Source organism: Rattus norvegicus, chromosome 5 (assembly GCF_021556685.1).
Source record: "Rattus norvegicus strain SHRSP/BbbUtx chromosome 5, alternate assembly SHRSP_T2T, whole genome shotgun sequence".
NCBI classification, from domain to species: domain Eukaryota; kingdom Metazoa; phylum Chordata; class Mammalia; order Rodentia; family Muridae; genus Rattus; species Rattus norvegicus.
This window is the reverse complement of record NC_141538.1, coordinates 66,840,278-66,863,146: the sequence shown is the minus strand read 5'-3', so window position 1 is coordinate 66,863,146 and position 22,869 is coordinate 66,840,278. Positions and strand designations below refer to the sequence as shown.

General features: G+C 50.1%; 1 protein-coding gene across 1 annotated transcript in view; it reads right to left on the bottom strand.

Annotated features, from left to right (window-relative positions):
• The window catches only part of Col15a1 (collagen type XV alpha 1 chain), a 105,054-nt gene that overhangs the window by 13,214 nt on the left and 68,971 nt on the right, over window positions 1-22,869 (bottom strand). Inside the window, 18 exon segments of the mRNA NM_001100535.2 lie at window positions 643-735; window positions 1,176-1,225; window positions 1,661-1,741; window positions 4,313-4,358; window positions 7,055-7,096; window positions 7,214-7,282; window positions 7,971-8,030; window positions 8,127-8,180; window positions 10,851-10,886; window positions 10,995-11,063; window positions 12,813-12,875; window positions 15,223-15,258; window positions 17,187-17,252; window positions 18,842-18,925; window positions 19,012-19,047; window positions 20,366-20,431; window positions 20,629-20,769; window positions 21,128-21,163. Coding sequence (NP_001094005.1) covers window positions 643-735; window positions 1,176-1,225; window positions 1,661-1,741; window positions 4,313-4,358; window positions 7,055-7,096; window positions 7,214-7,282; window positions 7,971-8,030; window positions 8,127-8,180; window positions 10,851-10,886; window positions 10,995-11,063; window positions 12,813-12,875; window positions 15,223-15,258; window positions 17,187-17,252; window positions 18,842-18,925; window positions 19,012-19,047; window positions 20,366-20,431; window positions 20,629-20,769; window positions 21,128-21,163 — 1,128 coding nt within the window.

The following is a 22,869-nucleotide window of genomic DNA, read 5'->3' as shown; positions in this document are numbered from 1 at the left end:
AGGTCGAAATCGCTCCTCTTAGGATATTTGTAAAATCCAGTGATTCCAGGTGGTGTCAGTCCCAGTGAGCATCAGGCCAGGTATGGAGTCCAAAGACACCAGCAAACTCAGGCATTCAGAGGGGCCTGGAGATCTAGTCTGGCCTTCTCACTCTACACAAGGAGGAACTGAGCCCTCAGAGTGGAGAAGACTTGTCTTAAGTCAGTCAAGTTAGGTCAAACCTTAATCTTCTCTCATGGCTGATAACTCTCCTCCCATCTATAAAGACCAGGCCTAACGATGAAGATAAGCTCTAAAGCTTGACCTTCAGTCAGACATCAGAAGAATCTAGAGTCTGTCTAAAGGCATTGCCAGAACCTTCCGTTCATCCTCTGAGATAACCCTCACTATTGGCAGCTCTGGTCCCAGAGTGAACTTTCCACGGTGTGTATGGCTGGTGCCTGGGGGTTAATTCACTGCACACAACCTGGGCAGCTCTAAAGAGTTAACCTCCCAGCAAGCAATGATACACGGGAGAGCCTGCTCATCCCAAAGTCTGGCCTCCGGCATGCACAGCACTAACTTCAACTCTAGGACCACCATCTCATGCTGGGGGCAGGGCACAGGAAAAAAAACACAGGTCTCCAGAAAGTCACTACTCACAGCCAGGCCTGGGTGTCCTGGTAGGCCTGGAGGCCCTGATACAAAGAGGTTGTGGCTGGACTCTCCTCTGAATGCAGCATCTCCATTCTCCCCCTGGAAGAGAGACCATGAAAGGTTGCAGTCAGCCTGGCCTGGACTCTTTCTCACAGAAACTCAAGAAACTGAGGCACAGGCTGCTGCAGTTTTAGTAGCATTCAGGGGGCCCCAAAGGCCACGTGTTGGATCTGTCATCCCTGAACTCATAGGTTGCTGGCACTGAGAGATAAAGTCTGTGGGTTATAGGAGTAACTTTTAATCTAGGGAGCAGCTTTGCTGTAAAGTAGGCCCTCTGTCGTACTTGCTCTGTCTTGCTGTGTGATTCAGGCATAGCCTCTTGACTCTGCAGAATCCCAACCAGTACAGTTGCTCAACTCCCAGAACCATGTGCCAGAGAGACCACTATTCTTTCCAAGTTACCCAGTCAGTGGTATTCGGTCACAGCAACAACAAACAGACCGGCATAATAGACCGAATGCTTGATAATGAGCACTCACCTTCAGGCTGTTGAGAAAATGTCTCAGGTAAGTGGGGTCCACTGGAGGGCCTGCAGAAGAAGGGCTTTGTAAGTTCACCAACTTAACAACAGAGATTTCAGAGAGCTTCTAAGTTAATAACCATGGTTTTCGCTTTAGTAAAAGTGACACTGCGTTGACACTACGCTTGGAGGCATCTCCAGCCCTAATCAAGGCCGCGCTACTCAGGGACCGTACGATCCTAGGCAAGTCTCCATATTTTATATACGAATGCTAGAAAGCCAGCCCCTACCCCACCCCTGTAGCCCTGTGGGTGGAAGCCAGGGTTCCGAGCACACTGGGCAAGTTCTCTACCTTCAGCCCTACCCCCTGCTCTTTCCACAGTGCTCCGGCCTGTGGATGGGATCCGGCCTGTAACTGGTTCTCACTAGAACCCACCGTGCTTGGGGCAGGGTAGCTCTGTAGTTAGCCTCAGTCAGCAAGGTCTAGAGCAGGGGCAGGCATACCTGGTGGTCCTTGAGCTCCTTGGTCCCCCTTTTCTCCTTTTGTGCCAGGAAGACCCCAGGACCCTTTCTCTCCTTTAACACCTGTCACCAAGCACACACACACACACACATTTAAGACAAAGGAAAAATAAGTTGTGGAAAATCAACCTTTTTGAGCTAACCCCCTTTAGCGAAACCCATCAGACCAGAAGGCCCCTGAGAAGGTGGCAGGTAGAGACTGGGAGGAATCATAATCACTGCCTCAGTCAGGTCTGCAGGTCTTGGCTTGGTTCACAGTCATGTTTTCACAGAGAAGAGGGACTACGGGTTGAGCCCAGCAGGGGCTGTTGTGACCAAGCAGGGGCCAGCTTCTCCCTCCTTTGGGACAGTCTGTGAATGCAGACTAAGACCCAATCCCACACAGGTCTCTAGTGTCATGTCCCCTGGGCCTGTGCAGCCTGGGGTCTTGAGGAACAGATAAACCTCGCAGGGGTGATGATACTGTGCACTAAGGGGGCCGAATCATCCACTCACACAGCTGGCTGATGGAATGAACACCCACTGTGGGTCACATGCCACCCACTCATGCCTCAGCAATGAGTCTGAAGACCTGGACTGTCCTACACGCGTCATTTTTTCCTACTCCTCATAAGAGAGATGCTTGTGACGAAGGCTTACAGGAAAGCAGTGTTTAGGGAGGGATGGCCTCTTTCCTTCCCCATGATGGAAGCTAAAGGTGAATGTGAGAGCTCCCAGTTCATGAGCCCTAGAAAGTGTAGCAGATAAATCTTCCAATGTTCTCTAGACTAGAGGTAGGCACAGATTCCCTCAGTGTAGGAGAAGAGCCAAGAGCACCAAAGGTGTGATGGAGCCCACGAGGGAGCAACAGGAACTACAGCCAGGTAGGCCCTAGTCCCACTGATCCTGGGAAGCCACTGAGACTAAGGGCATAGGCAGAGGATTGTAGGTTCCCACTGAGGCTGCAGCCATCAGTGAAGGAGACGCTAGTGAGTAGGACAGCCATAGCTGTTCCCATGAGATGCAGTAGTAACACCCCAGACATGCTTATAGACTACCGCCTCTCCCCAGGGACAGCACTTCCAGGAATTTCTGTTCCTGCCCCTCCTCCCAGGGGAGCCTCAAAGGACAGGGGGCAACTGAAGATCTGCAATGGCAAACCCAGCTCCTCTTCCTACCCCCACCACCTCCAGCTAAAATAAATCATGTATCATAATGTGAATTATAAATAAGCCAGAGACAATCGTGCCTTTTAGTCCCTGTTGTCAAGTGGCAGAGGTGGGCGGATCTTATGAGTTCAAGGCTCCTGGTCTACCCAGTGAGTTTCAGGCCAGCAAGAGCTACATAGAGAGATCTTTTCTTGAACGACAACAAACCCCCATAAAACTAAGGTTCACCTGGCACCAAGGAGAAAGGGGCCGTGGCGCAGTTCTGAGCACCAAGTCAGAACATGACCTGGACTTGATGACCAAGGAAAACAATGCAGAAGAAACCATTAGGGAGACCCTTACCCAGCAGACCAGGAGTCACAGCCAAGCTGCAGGGGATTGCAGATAAAGATGTCCCCTTGTTTATATTGTGTTTATTGTGTGACAAGGTGTGGAGGTTAAAGAGGATTAGGCTTTCTTACAGACCTGTTCCTCTGTGGTGTGCTCTTGAGAAGCTGAGCGTGTTAATGTTTACTAACCTCCTCATCCCTCTCCACACCACACTCACACACACACACACACACACACAATCACACACACTCACACTCACACACACACAGAGAGACTGAACAAGGGGGTTTCTCACAAGGCTAGGACCATGCAGGCTCCAATGGATGGATGCAGGGCAGATGCTGACCTTGAACTTATGATCTTCTTACCTCAGCCTCTTGAGTACTAGGATTCTAAGTATGCACCACTGGGTCTTGCCTTACCCTCTCCTCACAGCACTGTGGATCAGATCTCAGGACTCAAACATGCTAGGAGAGTGCCCTGCTACAGAACCACCCTCTGCAGGCCTGCATTTCAAACGTGCTTCCCCAAGATGCTTACATGGATACACCAATGGTTCTTTCTTGGATTAGTGCTATCTCTCTCTCTGTGGGGTGTGTGTGTGTGTGTGTGTGTGTGTGTGTGTGTGTGTGTGTGCAGGTACAATACCCATGTGTGCAAATGTGTGTGAAGACAAGAGGGTGTCCTTGGCTGTCATTCCTCCAGTGTTGCCAACCAAACACAGTTATTATTATTGTTGTTATATCATCATCATCATCATTTTAGATGTGGGTTCTAGGGATTGAACTCAGAACCTCAGGTTTTTTCTTTACCAGATGAGCCATCTTTTCTGTCCTATAATTATTTTCAATGGCTCCTGTCACTTGAACTATTTTAAGGACTGAGCAGGCAGGAACAGCGTGGGATAGCACCAAGCAGGCACCCATGACTGTCTTCTGAATAGATTAGCAAAGGAGTGAACAGAGGGAGCGCTTCCAGTCCCCGGGATACGCATGGATGTGAGGAAACCAACCCACAGCTCCGCTGCCACCCCTCTCCCAGGCCCAGTCAGCCCTTCCTGACCACCTCCTCTGTGGCCAGCACCAGGCACATGTAAACATCTCTCGGCACTAGATCAGGGAGGTCCCTGAGACACCATGAAGAACAGAGTATGTACCGTGGAAAGTGACAAGCTCTGGGTCACCAGGGTGAGCGGTACCAACCTGGGAGAGAGAAAGAACCAGTTAGCTATAGGAAACCCCACCCCAGCATTTGTCTGGGCAGTTACAGTCCCTGGGACATATCAAAGATGGTGAAATGACACAGGGCCAGGCTTCTATATGACTTTGGAGTACCCCCTCCCCCAGCACTCTCAACACAGACTTTTTGGGCCTTCATTTGGGGAAACCCATGATGTAGCTGGCCTCGAGTACACAGCATTGAGATTTCTGGCCAAAAATCTCAGCAGAAGGGAAACGCAAGGCTTTCAGACAGCGTTTGTGAATGCGGCCAATGCTGCATGTCTTGGCCTCCTTTCTTATCAATTAGGATTGGCTCCCATGTGAGGCCAAGTGTCCGAGCCAGCTCTGAGCCAGTTCTGAAGCTGGGCCAGTCGTCTGCTTTGCTACTGAGTGTAATCAGAGACAGGCATAAGGCACAGGCCATGGCAGCAGTGGCGGTGATAAATAACAGGGCTGTCATTAGATTGGATGGACTTTTATGGGCTCTTCATTAGGTGGCAGGGGTCTGGAGTCCAAGCAGTTCTGGGTAACACTATTCAACTGTCTTAGCTTCCTTTCTTGTTGCTGTGATAGGAAACTACAACAAAAGCAATTTACGGGAGAAAGGGTTTATTTGGTGTACAGCTCCAGGTTGCAGCCCATCACTGCTATGAAGTCAAGGTAGCATTGCACCTAGTCACAGTAAATCCACAGTCAAGAGCAAAGAGCAATGGATTAATGTATGCACGTGAGTGTTCAGCTCACTTTCTCCACTCTTAAACAGCTTAGAGTCTCTTGCCTAGGGAATGGTGCCGCTCATGGTGGGCAGGTTTTCCTGCCTTGGTTTAGGTACTATGCCTAATCCCAGGCCAACCTGACCTAGACAGTCCCTCATCGAGATTCTCGTCTTGGACAATTTGATTGTTCTGCATCCACAATTGAATGTAACCATCCCACTCTGCCTCCATCCTTTCCCAGAGTTTCTACCTAGATCTGGGATCTTTCTGTGCTTATAAGTGGGGATTGCAAGATGCTTAGAGGTCATCGTGAAAAGACATTGGGAAGAAGAAGGAACCTTCCAGAAAAAACAAAAACAAACAAACAAACAAAATTAAGGATGACCATTGCAGAAATTCTGGTTAAGCAAGATGGTGGGAGTGTAAACCATCAGGATGTTAAACTGCTGGAACCGGAAGGTGCTTGCAAAGTGCTGGGTATGCTTCTGTTTGATAATGTCTCAGGTAGAAAACATCTGTGCCTCTAATTCCCATGGTGTCCCAGTGTACCACAGGAAATTTAAACCAAGACAAAACTCACTCCAAACACTTAGAGCCTAGCATTGACTTTAAGTAACTCTGTCACTGCCCCCACCATCCCTCGAGTGCAGATGTTGCCCAGGTTCCACTCCAGGTCAGTTAACTGTAGTAACATTCCCACAACAGTCTAAAGTGTGTGGTCCTGTCTCATACTTGCTGTGTTGGGATTGTCTGTGGGAGGTAGTAATGGGGCGGGGCTCTGTGTTGGAGAAGGGACCTTCAGCACTCATAAACAGTGGGACACAGGCAGCCTCCTGGCCTTGTATGAGGAGATGCACGGCTTTCTTGGAGTATCTCCAGAACCTGTGCTCGCACCAGATGCCTCTCCACAGTTATCTGTGTAAACATGCCCTTAGTGATGTTGTTGGCTCATGGAGCTTCAGTGATGTCCCCAGGGGGATCCCATGCTCTGCCTTCCAGGCTAGTATGCTTGGGCCATGAGCTGCCCACTTGGATGCCTCAAAGGTCAGATTTGGACATAGGCCTAGGCCAACACTCAGCCAGCCAGCCTACCTCAGTTAGATGCATCAGAGAGCAGCAGCACTCCCATTCCCACAGGAATCAATTTAAGCCCACTTCAAAGAATATTTTGAACTGATCGTTTGCAAACTCCAGAAAGCAGAGACCACGTCTGTCTAGGTCATCCCTGTGTCCCCCGGGGCCTAGCAGAGTCCTTGGCACTGGTGAGAACTCAGTAAATATTTACTGAAAGAATGAGAGAATGGTTACACACAGATCCGTGACTCATGCCTGTTCCCGTGTTTCCTCACAGAAATAAATGTCTCTCTATGATACTGGCAAAATCCTAGAGACGGTGCTGCCAACTGCCTTGGGGGGGCAGGGAGGCTGGGCAAGGGATCACAGTGCCTGCACCTGCTTCCTGGTGACCAGGAGATCTGAGCCATGGTCCCAGCTGCCTCTTGCTCCGTGACCTTGGGCTAACCAAAGAGCTTCTGTGGGTAGCTGACTTCCCATGATAAAGGGATAACGCTTGCCTCTTGGGGTGGGGTGGTGAGCAGTAACCCAAACCATGGAAGAATGGAACAGAGTAGTACACACTTTAACCCCAGGTTCCCAGCTCAGAGGCCATGAATTGGTCTTGCTTCTTTTGGTTAAAAGGGAGTCTATTTTGCAAAATGCTCCTCCTGCCCGTGAGGCCAAATGTGGCTTCGCTAACAGGCTACTAGCTGTAGTGATCCTATTAAAATAAGCCAGTGTGCTTCTAGTATCTAGAAACGTCTAGATCTTTAGGGGTCTATATGTGGATAGAAGATACCAGAGTAGACATAAAAGGGTGGAAGGTGCCAAGGTAAGACTGATCTGTTTCTGGGGTTGGCACCGGTACTTAGCCTGCGGCTGAAGATGTGCATTCGAGTTACTTACTGGTGTTTTGCAGTGCGGCCTGGCAGGTATTGGAAAAACAGCCTGTGGGAAGAGAATATGAGGGGTGAAGCCATCAGGAAACCTAGTTCCAGCGGAGGCCAATCTTGTGTTCACTGCAGGGTCCCCAGAAATGCCTCCCCCAGCCCCATCCTAACTTACACCTTTGATGTTAACCACAGCTCCAGGGGGTCCTGGGGGCCCTGGGGGTCCAGGTAGGCCAGGTGGACCCTGAAGGAAGAAAAGAAAAGCCGCTACTGAGTTTGAAGAGGTGGGAGGCAACAGCAGCATACAACACAGGCTCTGGGCTGGAAGCAGGGAGGGAGGAGCTTCTGAAGAAAGCCCGGCTTCTGCCTCAGGTCTGCCTGCCCATCCACAGAGCACTCCCACACCCGGGCCATACTGCAAAGGGTTGGTAAAGCACGGGGGAGACAGCAGAACAGCCATTTTATCCTGGTTGGCACCCACAGGTAATGAGGCCCAGAGAGAGGATACAATCTGCTCAAAGCCACACAGCAGTTTACAGAAAACTGAAATTGAAACCCAGATTCTAGTTCCCCAGAGCAATGCTGGGTTAAGGTCTGCATTCCTGGGTCTGTGTGCAGGAGCGAGGAGGGGGCACAGGATGTTCAGATCCCTTTTCTCCTTCCTTCTCCTTTCTGTCTGGTGTCTGCATGGGGAGCCTGACACTCTGCAGCATGGGAATGACCTAGGTGACACAGGGCCCTCCTGAGAGTGAGATGGGGGACGGGGGTGGGTGTGTGTGAGGGCCTCTGAACAGATGGAAGAAGAAAGAAAGCTCCCCTGAACATGTATTCTGCAGGCCCCACTCACTGAACCTCATGGTACCAGACCCTCTCTAACAGGACCTCACCCACATTGTAACCCCAGGGCTTTGGATGCGGAAGTTAGCACTCACAGGCAACATGATCCCGCGGTCTCCTTTGGCACCCTTGAGGCCATTCAATCCTGGGCGACCCTGAGATGCACACAAGACACCTTAGTGAGCTCTTGCTGTGGGCCAGCCTGGCCACCACATGCCCCATCCTTTAGTCGGGGGTACACTGATACCTACAGGTCGTCCTGGGAGGCCAAATTCTCCTTTGTGTCCCGGTGGTCCTTTGGGTCCCTAGAAGCAAAACAAGCACCAGGCTAGCAGATGCCAGAAACTCAGAGTCCAGAGATAGAGGGATGCTGGGCCTGCTCTTGTAGGGAGAGCAGCAGGGACGGGATGAAGGGGCATTAGCAATGTCCTGGAGTACCCACTGCCCGGCTCCTGGTCTCCTGCCTCTCCTCAGCTAGAAGCATTTGCTCAGACCTTCAGATCTCCCGATTTTCTGAAGGCTATGCATCCAGGACCCAACACCTCAGTCAGAACGAAGGAAGTAGCAAGAACCTAGCAGCTCTGTGCCTAACGTCCCAGGAACCCACATGCCAGGCTGCCTCAGAACACGCAGCTTTGCATTGGTCATTTATTCTGGGGTCCCCATGTCCTCTATTCTGAATCCTGCAGCCCTGCTCCTCCCTATGCCAGTTTGCCCCCAAACTGGCTAGAGGATATTGTCTCTGCCCCGCTCCCACCCATCTTGAAGCCCTGTCTCAGCACAGTGACTCCTGCAGAGTCCCTGACCCACAGACCCTACTTCAGTGATGGACTTTTTGGGTCCACATATTTCTTGAGTCACTGCCCTGATCCAAGTTCCTGGCAGGAATCATCTTGTCTACTGGCGCCTGAAGAATGGCCGCTCTAATTATGTCCAGGGCCTCAAGCTCCTCTGCCCACCACCATTACCAAAGATCGCATGCCCTAAAAAATGCATTAAGACAGGGTCAGCATGAAAAATCTCTGGTAATCTTAGAAGAGCAAAGCAAGTTTCCAAGGCACGGGCGGGCCACTTGGTAGGTGGTTCTCTGGAACATTTCCTGTGTGTGCATGTACACGGAGTGTGCTGGATCTCATGAATGTGCAGATCAAGAGTGTCTCCGCTGGTAGCTGGGCCAGGGCCTGCAGTTCTGCATCTTTACTATGCTCCCAGGTGACATTAGGGATGCTGATCTGCAGACCACACTTCGAGTAACAAGCCCTAGCGTATTTGTAAAAGAGTTGTAAGCTACGCTGGTCCCGAGGGCCATAGCTAGCCCAGATGGAAGCATTATGCAAATTAAAAGGTGCCCTTATTGCCTGTGTGTTGGCAAGCTGTACACAAGCTGGCCTTCAGTGGGATACCCGCCATAGCCATCTGGAGCCTCCTGCTGGCTCCACTACTAACTGTTTGCATTTCCCATAGAACTGGAGGTTACTGAGTGGTTAACCAGTTGGGAACAAGACTCTCCCATCTGCCTTCGCTCTCGGCCCATGTACTCTATAGTCAGTCTTTTCTGCCTGACTTTGGGGACCCAAAAGACCCAGAAGGTTTTCTGAAGGATGTGCTTGGAACACATAAGTGTCCGCTCAAGTGTGAACCTTTCACCCCGGGTCTGAGGTCCAGCTTCAGTCCAACAGATGCCCTGTGTATGTTGACAGTCCACTGTGCTTCAGTAGACAGACAGACATACAGACAACAGACAGACAGATTAGAAAATGGCAGCTTATTCTTTGGAGGTTGTGTGGAGGGGTGGGGGGTGAATACAAGGCATGACAGGTTGGCCTGAAGTCTCTCTATTTTCTTACACATTACTTATCTTCTTTGAACCCTGTTTCCTTGACTATAGACTTGGGGGGTCATGTGATCACTCCAGAGGGATATGAGGCTGAAAGGAGATGTCCTTAGGAAGCTTACACAGTGCCTGACCCTCCGCGGTGGGCCACACCTGATCTTTCTTCATTCGAGGTGTGTGTGTGTATGTGTGTGTGTGTGTGTGTGTGTGTGTGTGTGTGTGTGAGACAAAGAAGTTTACGGTTTATCCTTGGGAGAAAGAGCTCAGAAGTGTTCAAAAGTCTGAGTGTGCTACCTATGTCTAAAAGAGCAAAGTCAAAGAGCTTGCGATGCTATCTAGCATGAATCCAATCCATTCATCATACACAGGGGCAGAAAGAAGCCCAGAAAGTGAGGGGAGGGCATGGTCCACCCCAAAGCAATAACACAGCAGACCGTGCGAGGTTCCTTGTGGGACTCCCTGGCATCTGTCAGTTCCTACCAGTTCTAGTCTGCTTCCTAGACACACAGCTACACTACACATCTGAGGCTCCCCAAGAATCTGAGTTCTGACCAGTGGAAGGTGCTAGAAGGGATGACCATTGGCCTTTATAATCTTCTACCTCCTCCCAGACTTCCAACTGGACAATTCTTATGACTTTGGATCCAAAAGATGCTGGGATCACTGTTGGAGGAGAGAGGTCCAGCAGGAAGTAGGCACAATGGATTGTGCAAGAATGAGAAATGGGACACTCCTATGGTCAACCAGTGGGCGTTTGCTTATTGTTGTTTACATTTATTTATTTTTATATGTAAGAGTGTTTTGCCTGCATGTATGTATGTGTACTCTATCCATGCCTGGCGCCCATTGGGAACTGAACCTGAGTCCTCTGCAAGAACAGCAGGTGCTCTTATTCACCGAGCCATCTCTCTTCCCTCCATCCCTGCTTTGTTTGTTTCTGAGAGTCTTGTGTAGGCCTGGCAACCACTAAGAAGTCTATGTCCCTGTAGTTTGCCTCCCACAAACATAGACACATGCTCTGCCACCTGTTACTGCATTACATTACTTTTTATATTTTCTCAAGTAGAATAACACAGTCTAAGTCAGCCAAAGCACGGTAGAGGTTTGAACCCGCGTCCCACTGGAGAGACACCCAGCTTACCATAGGTCCTGGTGCTCCATGAACTCCAGGTTCACCCTACAACAGGAGACAGGCACTTGTCACTCAGAAAACACTACTTAAGATACAACCAAAGACAGCAGGTCAAAGCACATGTATGCCCTCAGGGCGAGCAGACAGAATCACCTTTCTCCCCTTCACCATTTCCAGAGGGATATCCCCAGTCAAGATGGCTCCAGGCTCTCCCTTCTCACCCTGCAATACAGAGAATCTTTTAAGGTCCAACCTCCTCCTGTCGCCTTGTTTGAGAGGTCATGTTTGAGAGCTCTCCATCCTGCCACCATGACTTCAGACCACCAGCCCCGCCCCTCCAGCCCCGCCCCTCCAGCCAAGCCTTCTTGCTGAAGGATTACTAAAGCCTCTTGCATGCTGGAATGTTTTCTGAGATCTTTCGTCCACATGCTGTCTGAGTTAACTGTTCAAGTATGCCCTCAAGGGCTCTAAGCGAGGACAGACCTGAACCCTCCTTCTCAGACCCCAGGATCCTGCTCCAGCATAGTCTTCTATTTCTTGCCATAGGATGCCCTCCTGGATATCAAGCTCCGACACATTTGATGGTTTGTTTTCCTAATGACTTGAGCTTTGTCCCCACCAAGGATCCTTATTGTTGTTTAAAGCTGAGGCTTGGGAGAGACAAAGCTCTAAGCATGGAGCCTGGAGTCTCTCTCAACACGAGAGCCACCTGTCTTCATGGGCAGCTGTCCCCCATTCTCCAAGCGTCTGCACAAATAGCTTATTGGTTAAGCAGAGCTCTCCTAGATGCTGGGAAAGAGATGCTGGGCGGCTAGGCAGTAAAGATGCAGGATACTGTTCTGAAATCCTGTTTTCAATAAGCTCTACTAACCCAAGAGTTCCAGAAACACATGCATGCAGAAAAGAAGGCCATGTGGAGAAACTAGCATCCTTCCAGGCCTCCGTACTAGTCCTGGGCAACTGGGCTGGCAGTACAGTAACCTCCTTTCCACAGTCACAAGTGGCCAAATAGGGCACCAAAGCAAGCAGGGAAGCCTCTTTCTCCATCCCCCAAAGCCCGCAGCTGACATGTGAGTCTTACCACTTCATTGGTGAGGAAAGGCAGTCCTGAGCAGCAGGAAGGGGCAAGCACAAAAGCATTAGAGGCAGAGCGGCAGGAAGTGCAGTTGTTGTAAGAGCAGGAGCAGAACTGCCTGGTGTCTGTCCCAGACATTTAAAGCGGCAGAGAATTAGCAGCAGGAGGAGCCTCTGGGATCTAGAGTCTCAGCTCTACCTACTTTGCCTTGTAGAAAAAAGGAACATGGGAAGCAAGAACTTTCAGAGTCAGCCCAGTCCCATCTCTTCTCTGCAAGCCCTCCATAGGGACCCAGACATCACCAATCTCACGAGCTTCCAAACTTGGCCCAACACATTGAGCTCTCTACTTCCTAGTGTTGAAGACCAATAGTCTCTGGGGCCTCTTTCCTTGACCTGGGGGCAATGTGGCACATGAGAAAGAAAGCCAGGCCAATCCTCACTCCTCTGATAGGTGGTCCTTCTAGACTTCCCAGGGAGGTGTCACCCAGCCCATGTGCAGCCTCTGAAATGGGGGAGGGGGTACCCTGCCCATCTACATTGCTTTCTTATCTTTGTCTTCCCATTTCACTTTCTGTAAGAAGCTGCCAGGAGTCCCTGCACACAGAGAAGGGAATGCGTGAGTGTAAGCCGGAGTCTTTGCTCTCTACCTATGGATGTTCCTGTCCTCCTCCCCTAGGAAAAACCACCAGGAAGTTGCAGGCAAAACACTCCACACATAAAAAGTAAAACAGAATAAACTGTAATTGAAGAAGCATCCTGGTATTAGAGAGTAGTGATGGTTAGGAATCTTAAATGTCACCGGATTGCACTTTAGGAACTGTGTCTCCAGAAAGAAACAGTTGGCAAAAGGGAACGGCCAGCAAATTCCAAGCACATCCCCACCTGGGCCCCTACCTGTTCTCCTTTTAGACCTGGGAATCCAGGCACACCAGTGTCACCTTTTGGTCCTCTGGGGCCCTGCAAAGAATCAATGGAGGGCACTGTGTTATGGTTAAAAGTTTTTTCCCCTAACAGAAAAACATCTCCGTCTCTGTCTCTCTCTGCCTCTCTGTCTCTCTCCCTCTGTCTCTGTCTCTCTCTCTGTCTCTGTGTCTGTCTCTCCCCTGACCTTCTGTCAGAACAAGCTCTTATCAACCCGGCGGAAGTCATGATTAGCTCTGATCTTTTCCTAACTGTAAGGGGCTAAGAAACTGGGCAGAAGATAAGCCTGGGCGTTGGAGGCTGGGAGAGCCAGCTTTGCTGTGGAGAATGGTGCCCAGTGGGGCACCTCAAGGAGTGGCTAGGGATCCACTCCTAAGAAGACTGTGCTTTTCCTCCCCAGGTCCTTGGATGGTGGAGTGTGTGTGTGTGGGGGTGTCAGCTATCTATCCTCTCTTCAGATGGGTCTATTTCTCCTGTCCTTTTCTTTAGGATGCTGGCCAGAGAGGAAGGAGGGATGCTTTTAAAGTCCCTCATCAAAGATTTGGCTTCCTTGTTCTTTTTCTAAAGCCCTGTTCCCACTGGGTGGTCTCCTGCCACCAGATGGCTGATCTCCATGTTTCTCTTCCCTCTTCTCCTCCTCAGGCAGCTGTGAGAGTTACAGCTTGCCTACCCTGGGTTTTCTTTCTAAGTGCTAATAAAATGTCCTTGTGCCTCCACTTGCGTATGTTCTTAATTCCTTTATTATTGTAAGTGGGAATCCCATAAGGAGACCCTGGTTCCCGTGATATGAGGTAGATCTGCTGCTGGAACTCCCCGGTAGAGCCTGTTCCTGCTCCCCTGGACAGCCTAACTCCTTTGAACGCTGGTTTCCTCCAGGTGGACAGACCTGGACCTGCTTTTACCCGGTTCCCCTGGGCTGACTCATCCACAGCTGCTGGACAGCCTCTACCTGCTGGCCCAACATCCACCTCACAAGATGGGATCCAGCATCCTAGCCTGCCTTGGCTGGGACTCACACTTCATCTCCCGCACCATGGAGGTTACTCTAGTCCCTTGACCTCTTCACACCAGACCTGTTGCCCCTGCACTAAAGCTTGTGCTCCCCACCCCTTGCTGGGCTGCCCGGCACCCTCGGTAGAGCCAAATTGTACACTTCAGCCAGAATTCATGATCCTCGACCCCAGCAGACACAGAACATTTGTGACAGTGACTTATCCACTCATGGTGCTCACTGCTCCAAGGCATTGTACTGCTTTATTGCTATTTAGCCAGATAGGTGGAAGGGTATGTTATCCATACAGATAGGTGGAAGGGTATGTTATCCATCGCAGCAGCGTCCTGAGAATATCTGAGTGATATTGTTTAGCAGTGAACTTTCTGTTCGTCTTCCCTTTTCAAATAATCTTAAGTAAAGGACCACTGGGCCAAATCTGTCAGATGAAGACTCACATCTGGGGCATGTGGCCCGGCTCCTGTTCACACAGGCTCTCTAACTCCCTGTGGTGACCCCTTCAGAGCACACAATCACTCTCAAAAGCATATTGGAATGTTCCAGAATGTGCTCTCAGGCTTGAAGCAGCCACCTTAGAGGCTGCAGCTAAGAGGCCAGACCTCTTCCCCACCACCAACCACAAGGCTGTTTCCTGCTGCCTCTTTCTTCTGCTAAACCATCTTCACAGTTAATGCTCACGTGGAAAGTGTCAAAAAGCTTCATTGTATTAAAAGTTCAGGAAAGTATGAAAAGGTAAGAGGAGACCATCTATGTAGTTCAGCCATCAGGAGAACACTCCTCCAGTGTTTTTATCTGTTTCCTTCCTTTGTTCCAGACACAGCACCTCAGGCCTTTCCAAGTTGCAGAGTTTCAAAGAAGCAGTGCAGCTCTCCCCCTGAGCCGCTCTTGGCCTTCTTCATGGGCACAAACTCTAGGCAAAACTGATGGTGTCTAGTGCATAAGCTCTTGCCCTCCTATAAAGCCACATCCAGGCTGTTAATTCCAGTCCATGGCTCTCCTCTGTCCTCATGCACCACTGACTTCCTACATCTTGAGGGACTATCGCTTGATATGCTAGAGTCTCCCAGCTACTGCTCAGGGCTGTTTGGCCCAGGGGTAGAGACATAAGACCCAGCCCTCTGTAGCTATCATAAAAGTAGATACACACAGGAGAAATCTGTCCCTTGTGGCAGAAAAGAATTACTACAAGATGGTAAAAGTGAACCCTATGGGTCTCAAAGGAGGGGACACATCTGCGAGAGTACGAAAAATACCAGTGTGTGCAATGGTGCTGAGGCTTGGTCGTGAGGGATGGAGGGAAGAGCATCTCAGGGGAACCAGAATGAGCACAGCCCCTGAGCCCAGGAGGAAGCTAGCCACTGCAGTACTTACTGGAAACCCTGGCAGCCCCGGCACACCGTCTGGCCCCTGCAACAAACCAAAGACAAAGGGTTTTCATAGTCAGGAGTACTGTACCTCACGGGCCACAGTCTCTCAGGAGGGTAAAGGCCTGAGCCTGTTAAATCCAGCAGGGATGGCATGGGAACGTAGGTAAGTCACTGACACTCCCAGGGTCACTGGCCAAGGGTCCAAGCCCATTTCCACCCACTGTGGATCACTGTGCCACTTTGTAGAAGATTACACTAAGGGAAAGTGTCATTTGGAATCATACAGCTGGCTAACGGTAGAGGCAGGATCTGTCCTCAAGCACCCAGAGGTCTGTGTCACTCCCCAGGCCTGCCCCTGGTCAACACTGAAGCTGTCTTTGAGTGATGACTCTGAAATTTGCAGGGGCAGGGATGGACAGTGTGGGAACCTGGGTCAGTCAGCTCTGAAGATGGGCTTGAGGATAGGCTTGAAGGCTGGGGCAGAAGTGGGCCCATGTTAGGAGCTAGACTTTTATGAAGGGAATGGGAATTTTTAAAGGGTCTGACAAAGTGTGTGCTTCACCACACTGGGTCACAGCCCCCATTCTGGCCAAGTCCAGGTTGTTGATGTTATTAAAGGGACACGAGTTTGACAGGATAGATAAATAGATAGATAGATAGATAGATAGATAGATAGATAGATAGATAGATAGATAGATAGATAGATAGGAAGGAAGGGGACACACACACACACACACAAAATGTTAATAAATTTAAATACGCTTAAAAAGAACTATTTAGAAACAAGTTTCTTAACCCAGTGGCTGTGGGGTGGGGCAGGGGCATGAATGTAACACCTGAGTTCTCTCAGGAGGAAGCTGCTACAGCGCAAGTAGAAGGTTGATTCAATAGTAGGGATGAGGAGAACCTGGAGTCACCCTGAGAAGGACATTGATGGAGAAGGGCTCAGCAGCTCAGAGATGCTGCTGCTCATGTTTGTTCTGCTGTCACCCACTAGCACCCCAAAGCTCTCTCTAGCAGTTCTAGGGAGAACAAAGACCCCTGTGGATGGATTTTTGCCCAGTGCCTTGGACTTTGAATATTGGGTCTTTGGATTATGCATTTCAGTAGCAATCAATGGGACACAGCATAGAAGAGGTCAGAGTGGATGAGCCTCACAGATGCTGCTCCATAGAAGAAAGCTGGGGCAGAGGCATCTTCCAGAAAGCTACAGAAACCTTGGGATACAGTCCAGGTCCTTCCCTCACAACATGGATGGTCGATGTCCCTGGCTACTGCAGAGTGGGCTGCCCCCAGTGAACATCTGCTCTGCACAGCCATAGGCATGTATCTTACATGACTCCAGAGTGTCTTGCCAAGTACCACAGTGTGCCAAGCACGTTCATCTCCCCTACCTCACATAAGCTGCCCCAATGTCTGGAAAGAGAACCAGGGGGCTCTGAGTGGTCTTCAGAGAAGAGGCTAGACCATGGCCCATGGCCACTCTTTTCTCCTCCCTGGTCCCCATCAGATGCCATGGGAGTTTATTGAACACCTTCCTTCTTTTGAGACCCTGTCAATCATGAGCCTTGAGGGGGACATGTGAGGTCCCCATATATTGATTTCTTCATCTCTAAAATGGCATGAGAAAGACTGAAGTGGGTGTCGATCCTCCTCTGGCTCCCATGTCCCATTAGCAGAATCCCGTTCTAAGAAGTGAGACTGAGCGGGTACATGCAGGCCCACCACACGGACCAGGAGGCAGTGGTTCCCAATCTCACACAGATTTCCGGTGCACAGGACTGAACATATCTGCTCCCTGAACACAACTCTGCACCACAGAATTTGAATTATAAAAAACTCAAAGATGTAGGCTTCCTCGATTCCGACTTTGACAGACTCGGGCTGTATGCTTCCAGAGCTAAAACCCAACACTTTCCAGAGGCTTCTGGGTAGAAACCTCACTCAAGGGCAGATGCAGATACAAACCGGAGGCCCCATGAGCTCAGGAATGTCTGAGAAATTCATGGATCCATTGGTGATGTTGATCAAAGACTGAAAGAGAAAAATTACACAGTGAGGACAAAGAAAGACAAGTGCTCCTCCTTGCTTCTGGCAAAGAGACCTTAATTGAAGTCACCCAGGATGGAGTACATGGATCAGACCCCAAAGTCACTGCCAAATACACCCAGCCCTCCCACTCCCCGTCAAACAGCCCCAGCCTGCCTGTCACTTTTCCTTTTAAATTAACTTTAAAATTACCCTGTAGATGAATTCCTTCTCTTTTTCAAAGTTATAAGCATATGTATATGTACGTACATACATACATACATACATACATTCATACATGTGTGTGCCCGTGTGTGTGTGTGCATGTGCATGTGCGTGTGTGTGTGTGTGTGTGTGTGTGTGTGTGTGTGTGTGTGTGTGTGTAATAGCTCACGTATGTCGTTACTTTAGATAAATGGCATTAGGCCCTGTACCCTCCCCTTCAACTCATCCTTTCCTACTCAATCATCTTGTGTAGAGCTTCCCATGTGCGATTCTGGAAGACATCTATTTTTAGTTTGAACAGACTGTCAGGGAGCCCTCCAAAGGGGCCATGCAATTTACACTTCCCCCACAAGCACTTGAGATTGTCTGTTTCCCTCCCCATAGGCTTGGCACTTTTAAATCATACTCTTTCCTCTTAACTACGGTCACTCTTTTTCCAGGTCTTTGGGACTTTTTCTTTTGGCATGAGTGTCTGCATTAGGGTGTTGATGGTAGACACAGAGGTTTAAATGGCACTCAGGTAGGAAGAAGCAGAAGATAAGGGGCACATGGAAGGACAGGTGTTGCCAAGACTTTGCTTTTCCATATGGATCAATGGGGAATTGGAAACCATACATGACTGCCTCTCTGGGAATGGGGGGTGCATTACTTCCTCCCTGGGGATGGAGGGTCAGAATGAAGAGAGGCTTGGTTTGCTCACCCATGTGGTGAGCTTTCCAAGTGAAATTTTGGAATCTGTCTACTAATAGTTTTTTTTTTTAAACCAATTCCCAAAGAGCCATCCAATGAGCTCTTCCGAAGCTAACTCTCGACAAGAACCGGTCCTCAGAGGCGTAACCCTGGTTCCTCCTGGTCTCTTTACCCCCACTCTGGAAGATGGAGGATGCTTTCTGATGACAGTTTAGAGCGTGACAGCACCGTCCTTCTCTCTCTTGTCTGACTCTGGAATTAGTGAGCTCAATATTGTGGCTGGATTCGGGAATCAGCGTCTCCCACCGGGTTAAGGCTGTCAGTACTCTCTCTCCCAGCAGTGAAGGTGATCTCAGGCCTGTGTCTCTGGCTTTGACTTGGCTTCTTAACTAACTCACAGCCTTTCTGGAGCACTAACTTGGGCCTTCCTCAAGACTCCGGTACTTTCTAGGCTGTTGTCTGACTCCTGACCCTGCCCAGCAGAAGAGCAGACTCTGAAGGTATGTAGGAGTGTGGTGGCATGGAGTGGGTAGGAACAGATAGGGTAGCATGCTGACAGGTGCAGACTCTGACATCCTGTATAGCCACCAGCCTCAAAGTCCTGGAGTGACAGGTTACCTGCTATCCCCCTTAGCGAAGCAGAAAGCATGCAGCAAAGCTTCCACATGAGCGATACTCACACTGGACAGGACCTCAACACGTCCAGGTGGCCCCCTGGGCCCAGGAGGCCCCATAGTGCTGATTCCGTCTGTCCCCCGTTCACCCTAGTTACAGCAGAGAGAAGTTAGGGTCCAAGGATAATGCTTCCATAACCCTCTAGAAAGACCTTGCCTCTGATGGGCTAACTTACCTTGGCTCCTTGTTCTCCTTTTTCTCCTTTGGGACCCTGACAAGAATAAGCAAACAGATGACGAGACATTCTTTGGCTTTTCTCCCGTTCGTTGGCTCACACTACCTTCTTGCTATCTCTTCCTAAGCTCTCCAGTGGATGCTGGTTTGGGTGATGGATCCAGGCTCAGAAGAGAAGTCAGCAAGCCACAGAGGTCCTTTCCCGGTATGGTAGTGCCCTCCTACCCTAGCCTTAGATCCCGTGTGTGCAGGAAGATATCTTGTGTGTTAGAAGTCACTCCTGGGGCTGGGGATTTAGCTCAGTGGTAGAGCGCTTACCTAGGAAGCGCAAGGCCCTGGGTTCGGTCCCCAGCTCCGAAAAAAAAGAACCAAAAAAAAAAAAAAAAAAAAAAGAAGTCACTCCCTGGGCACTTGGCTCTGGGCCCATGTGACAATGATCATAATATCCAGTGGAGGGTCTTCATGAAGGTGTCTCATATGGGACAAGGGCAGTGCCTGCAAGGGATGAGCGAGTGGAGGGGGCAAGTTCTTAAAGGGGCCATGTCGGTTGATGTCATCATGCAGGTGAAGGCAGACAAGACAAAACGAGGCCTGTCATTGGATGAAAAGGAAGGGAGGTGGGAACAAAGGTTTTAGAAGGAGAGGGAGAAGCAGGAGAAGAAACTGGGAGAACATGGCGGCAGATGTTAAGATTCTTCTCTGCGCATAGATACAGGTTGCTATGACTAATTTTAAGAGATGGATGTGTACAGGATTTGGTGCTGTCCAGATGGGCAAATTATATCTTATCAATTGGGTCAGAGGTTATTGTGTAGTGGGTTCTTTCATGTGGGCACTTAATTGAGTTCAAGAGAAGGTGCGGTGGTGGGACTCACCAAGCCCACCACAGAATTGGGATGTGTGTGCCTGGCATGGTAACGACCCACCAAGGGAACTGTGAGCAAAAGCAACGCGGTGTGGCAGGGTGCCACGCTGGAACGGCTCGCAGACCGCCCGGTTAGAGAGTACCATGGGGGCCAGCGTGGAGCTGCTGAGATAATTTGCCCTAGTTCCTATGGCCCCACGGAGCCATAGGAACTAGAGAAAGTAACTGCCCAGGTACCCACGGAACTGGTAGTGCCACATTTTTTTTTAAAAACTGAAATAGGGGCAAACTGAATCTAACATAGTGACAGGAAACCATGAAACAGATGCTCAAGTTGGTGATGATTAAGTTTCCTAGCTGCCATGAGTACCTTACAGGTCTGGGGCTAGAGGCCTAGTGAGTGTGAACCATTGAAATGAGGCCCCACAGCCTCCCCTCAGGGGTAACAGCAGGACAGCCCTCATGAAAGGGTTCATAAAAGTCTACCTACACTTGGAGAGGAGGGTCCCGAGATTCTGGGTTTGCTCAGCAGCTGGGTGTCCCCAGAGCCTTCAATCTGGGGGAAGAAGAAGAAGCAAGAATTTCAGATTCACTTCCAGGCACCTGGTTGAGCTAGGCAGGATGCTGGGGGGGAGGAGCTCACAGGGGACTCCACAAAACCTCTCTCTACCCCAGGGTCAGTGCCCAGTCCACTGTGGCTTCCAGTGATCTTTACCCTCCATCACTCTTCAGCTCCAGAAAGGGCAAAAGTACCTCAAATCCAAGCTCGGTTGTACATCCCGGACCTGGAGGCCCAGGGGGTCCAGGAGGCCCCGGCGGTCCCATGGCCCCAGGGATACCAACTTCTCCGTTCTTCCCTGGGGGCCCTGGTAAGCCTCGGCTGCCAGGGTCGCCCTGTAAGAAGAAGACAGGATAGTTACCAGCTGCAAGAAGAAGCAGTGTGAGCACCTGGGTCGGAAAATGACTCCTTGAAGCTAATTAAGTTTAGAAATTCTCCGATGGGCGCTGCTTGATGGCACAGAACAGCTGTCTCGCTAATTGGCATTTCCCTTGGCTGACATGCTCACTAGCGTACTGGGGAAGGAGGAACTGTTGCCGGGTTGGCTCCCCACCATCCCAGCTGGCCTAACTTCCCTGAGCCTCCACTCTGGGGAGTGCTTCTCCCTGCTCTGTGACATTTGTGGGTTCACTCTTCTGGCTCAGGGGTACACTGGAGAGGGAAGTAGAGGGGAGAAGAGCCATTCTCAATTACCTTCTCGCCAACGGAGCCGTTAGGTCCTCTTGCTCCCTGAAACACACAAACACAGGGGCCAATTAGGATGCATCGCACTAGGCTTGCTCAAAGGAAAAAAAAATGCAGAATTGTAGACGAGTGAATAGCAGGCTATGACGACAGGCTTGTTCTGTCTGGGTTTGGCTGATGTCTCCAGTCTGAGCGCATTGCCATAGGTATCAGTCAACTGAACAAGTCAGGCCCAAATCTTGAGAAGCCTACTTCTCAATAATTAACCAAGCCCTCTTCCTCGAGATTAAACGAAGGCAGTTGGCACGAAGCTGGAGAGATCAAAGCAGTCTCTTGGAGACTCACACCGAGGCAGCTGCCCCCTCCCCCACCTCCTGCCATGACAGAAGTAAGGGGTGCTTCCAATTTTTTAAACAAGGAAAGGAGTAGTGGTTAATTCTGATTATCAACTTGGTTGGGATGAGAAGCACCTTGAAGATTTTGTAAAGCACACTTCGGGGTGTGTCTCTGGGGGAGTCTCCAAGAGTATCAAATAAGGAGCAGGGGAAGACCTGCCCCAAATGTGGGTATCACTATCCCATAGGCTGGGGGTCCATGGGCCAAGTTAGAAGGAACAGGGAGCCGGCTAGCACTGCACCCACACCGCTACCTTGCTCTTGACTGCCAAGAGAGTTCACAGCTTTGTTCTGCTACGTCATCTTGCTGCCCTGATTCTGTCTCAGCCATGGACCAGACCAAACGCTGGAGCTAGGTAACTGGACCTGAACCCCTGAAACTGTGAGACTAATGAAGGCTGTTCTCCTGCAGGAGACAGCCCAGCTATTGTGTGACCACACCGAAGCTGTGACACATACAATGACATGCCAGCAGTGAAGGACTCTATCTCTCCTTGTCCCGTTCCTGGGCTAGAAGATCCCATGCATAGCAACAACCTCCATCACCCCTAGGTCAGGTGGTAAGTCTATAACAACTTCATCACCCCTAGGATAAGTGGTGAGTCTGTAAGACCAATCCTCAAGTAAGACAGACATCCCCTGGCCTGAAATGCCAAAGTGAAACTGGGAACTAAGCAGGCCTCAGCCTCAGAGAGGAGCTGCAGAGACTGAAATGCCCTGCATGGTGGTGGAGAAAGCAAGAGTGTGCATAGAATGGGTGGAGAGAGGGAGCAGGGCTAACCCTGAAGGAAGCGTGAAGTAGGGATGCCCCGGGATCCTCTAGCAGGGAGACAGGCCGAGTTTCTACAACAGGACAGCTGTCAACCCTCACCAGCTCCCCTTACCTTCTTGGCACACCCCTGCCAGGAGCACTGGGGGTGCCTTCATACCACAAGAACAGTAAGAGTTATGTTCAGGAGCAAAGAGAGGGCAGGGCTCTGGAAGCCTAAAAGACCCATGGGCTTCCATGAAGATCAGTTACTGAGGCACCCTATGTGATGGAGGCCTAGACACTAAATGAGATGTCAATTTTAAAAGCAAACACAAAGAAAGAATCCCCAGATCTGAGGAAAGGCAACACTGTGAAGGAGACAAAGTCAACGATAGCACATAGAACATAACGCAACAAGAACACGGATGCTTTCAGGGAGAGAAGGGACAACGCTACAGAATCACAAAGCAAGAACAAACTGTTATGAGAACAGTGGTTATGAAACAGAACAAATTCGGGATTGTAAAAACTTCTGGTGGTTGAAATGAAGAACTCTGTGGGACTAAGAGAAAAGACACAACCTGAAGAGAAATACTACAGAGAAG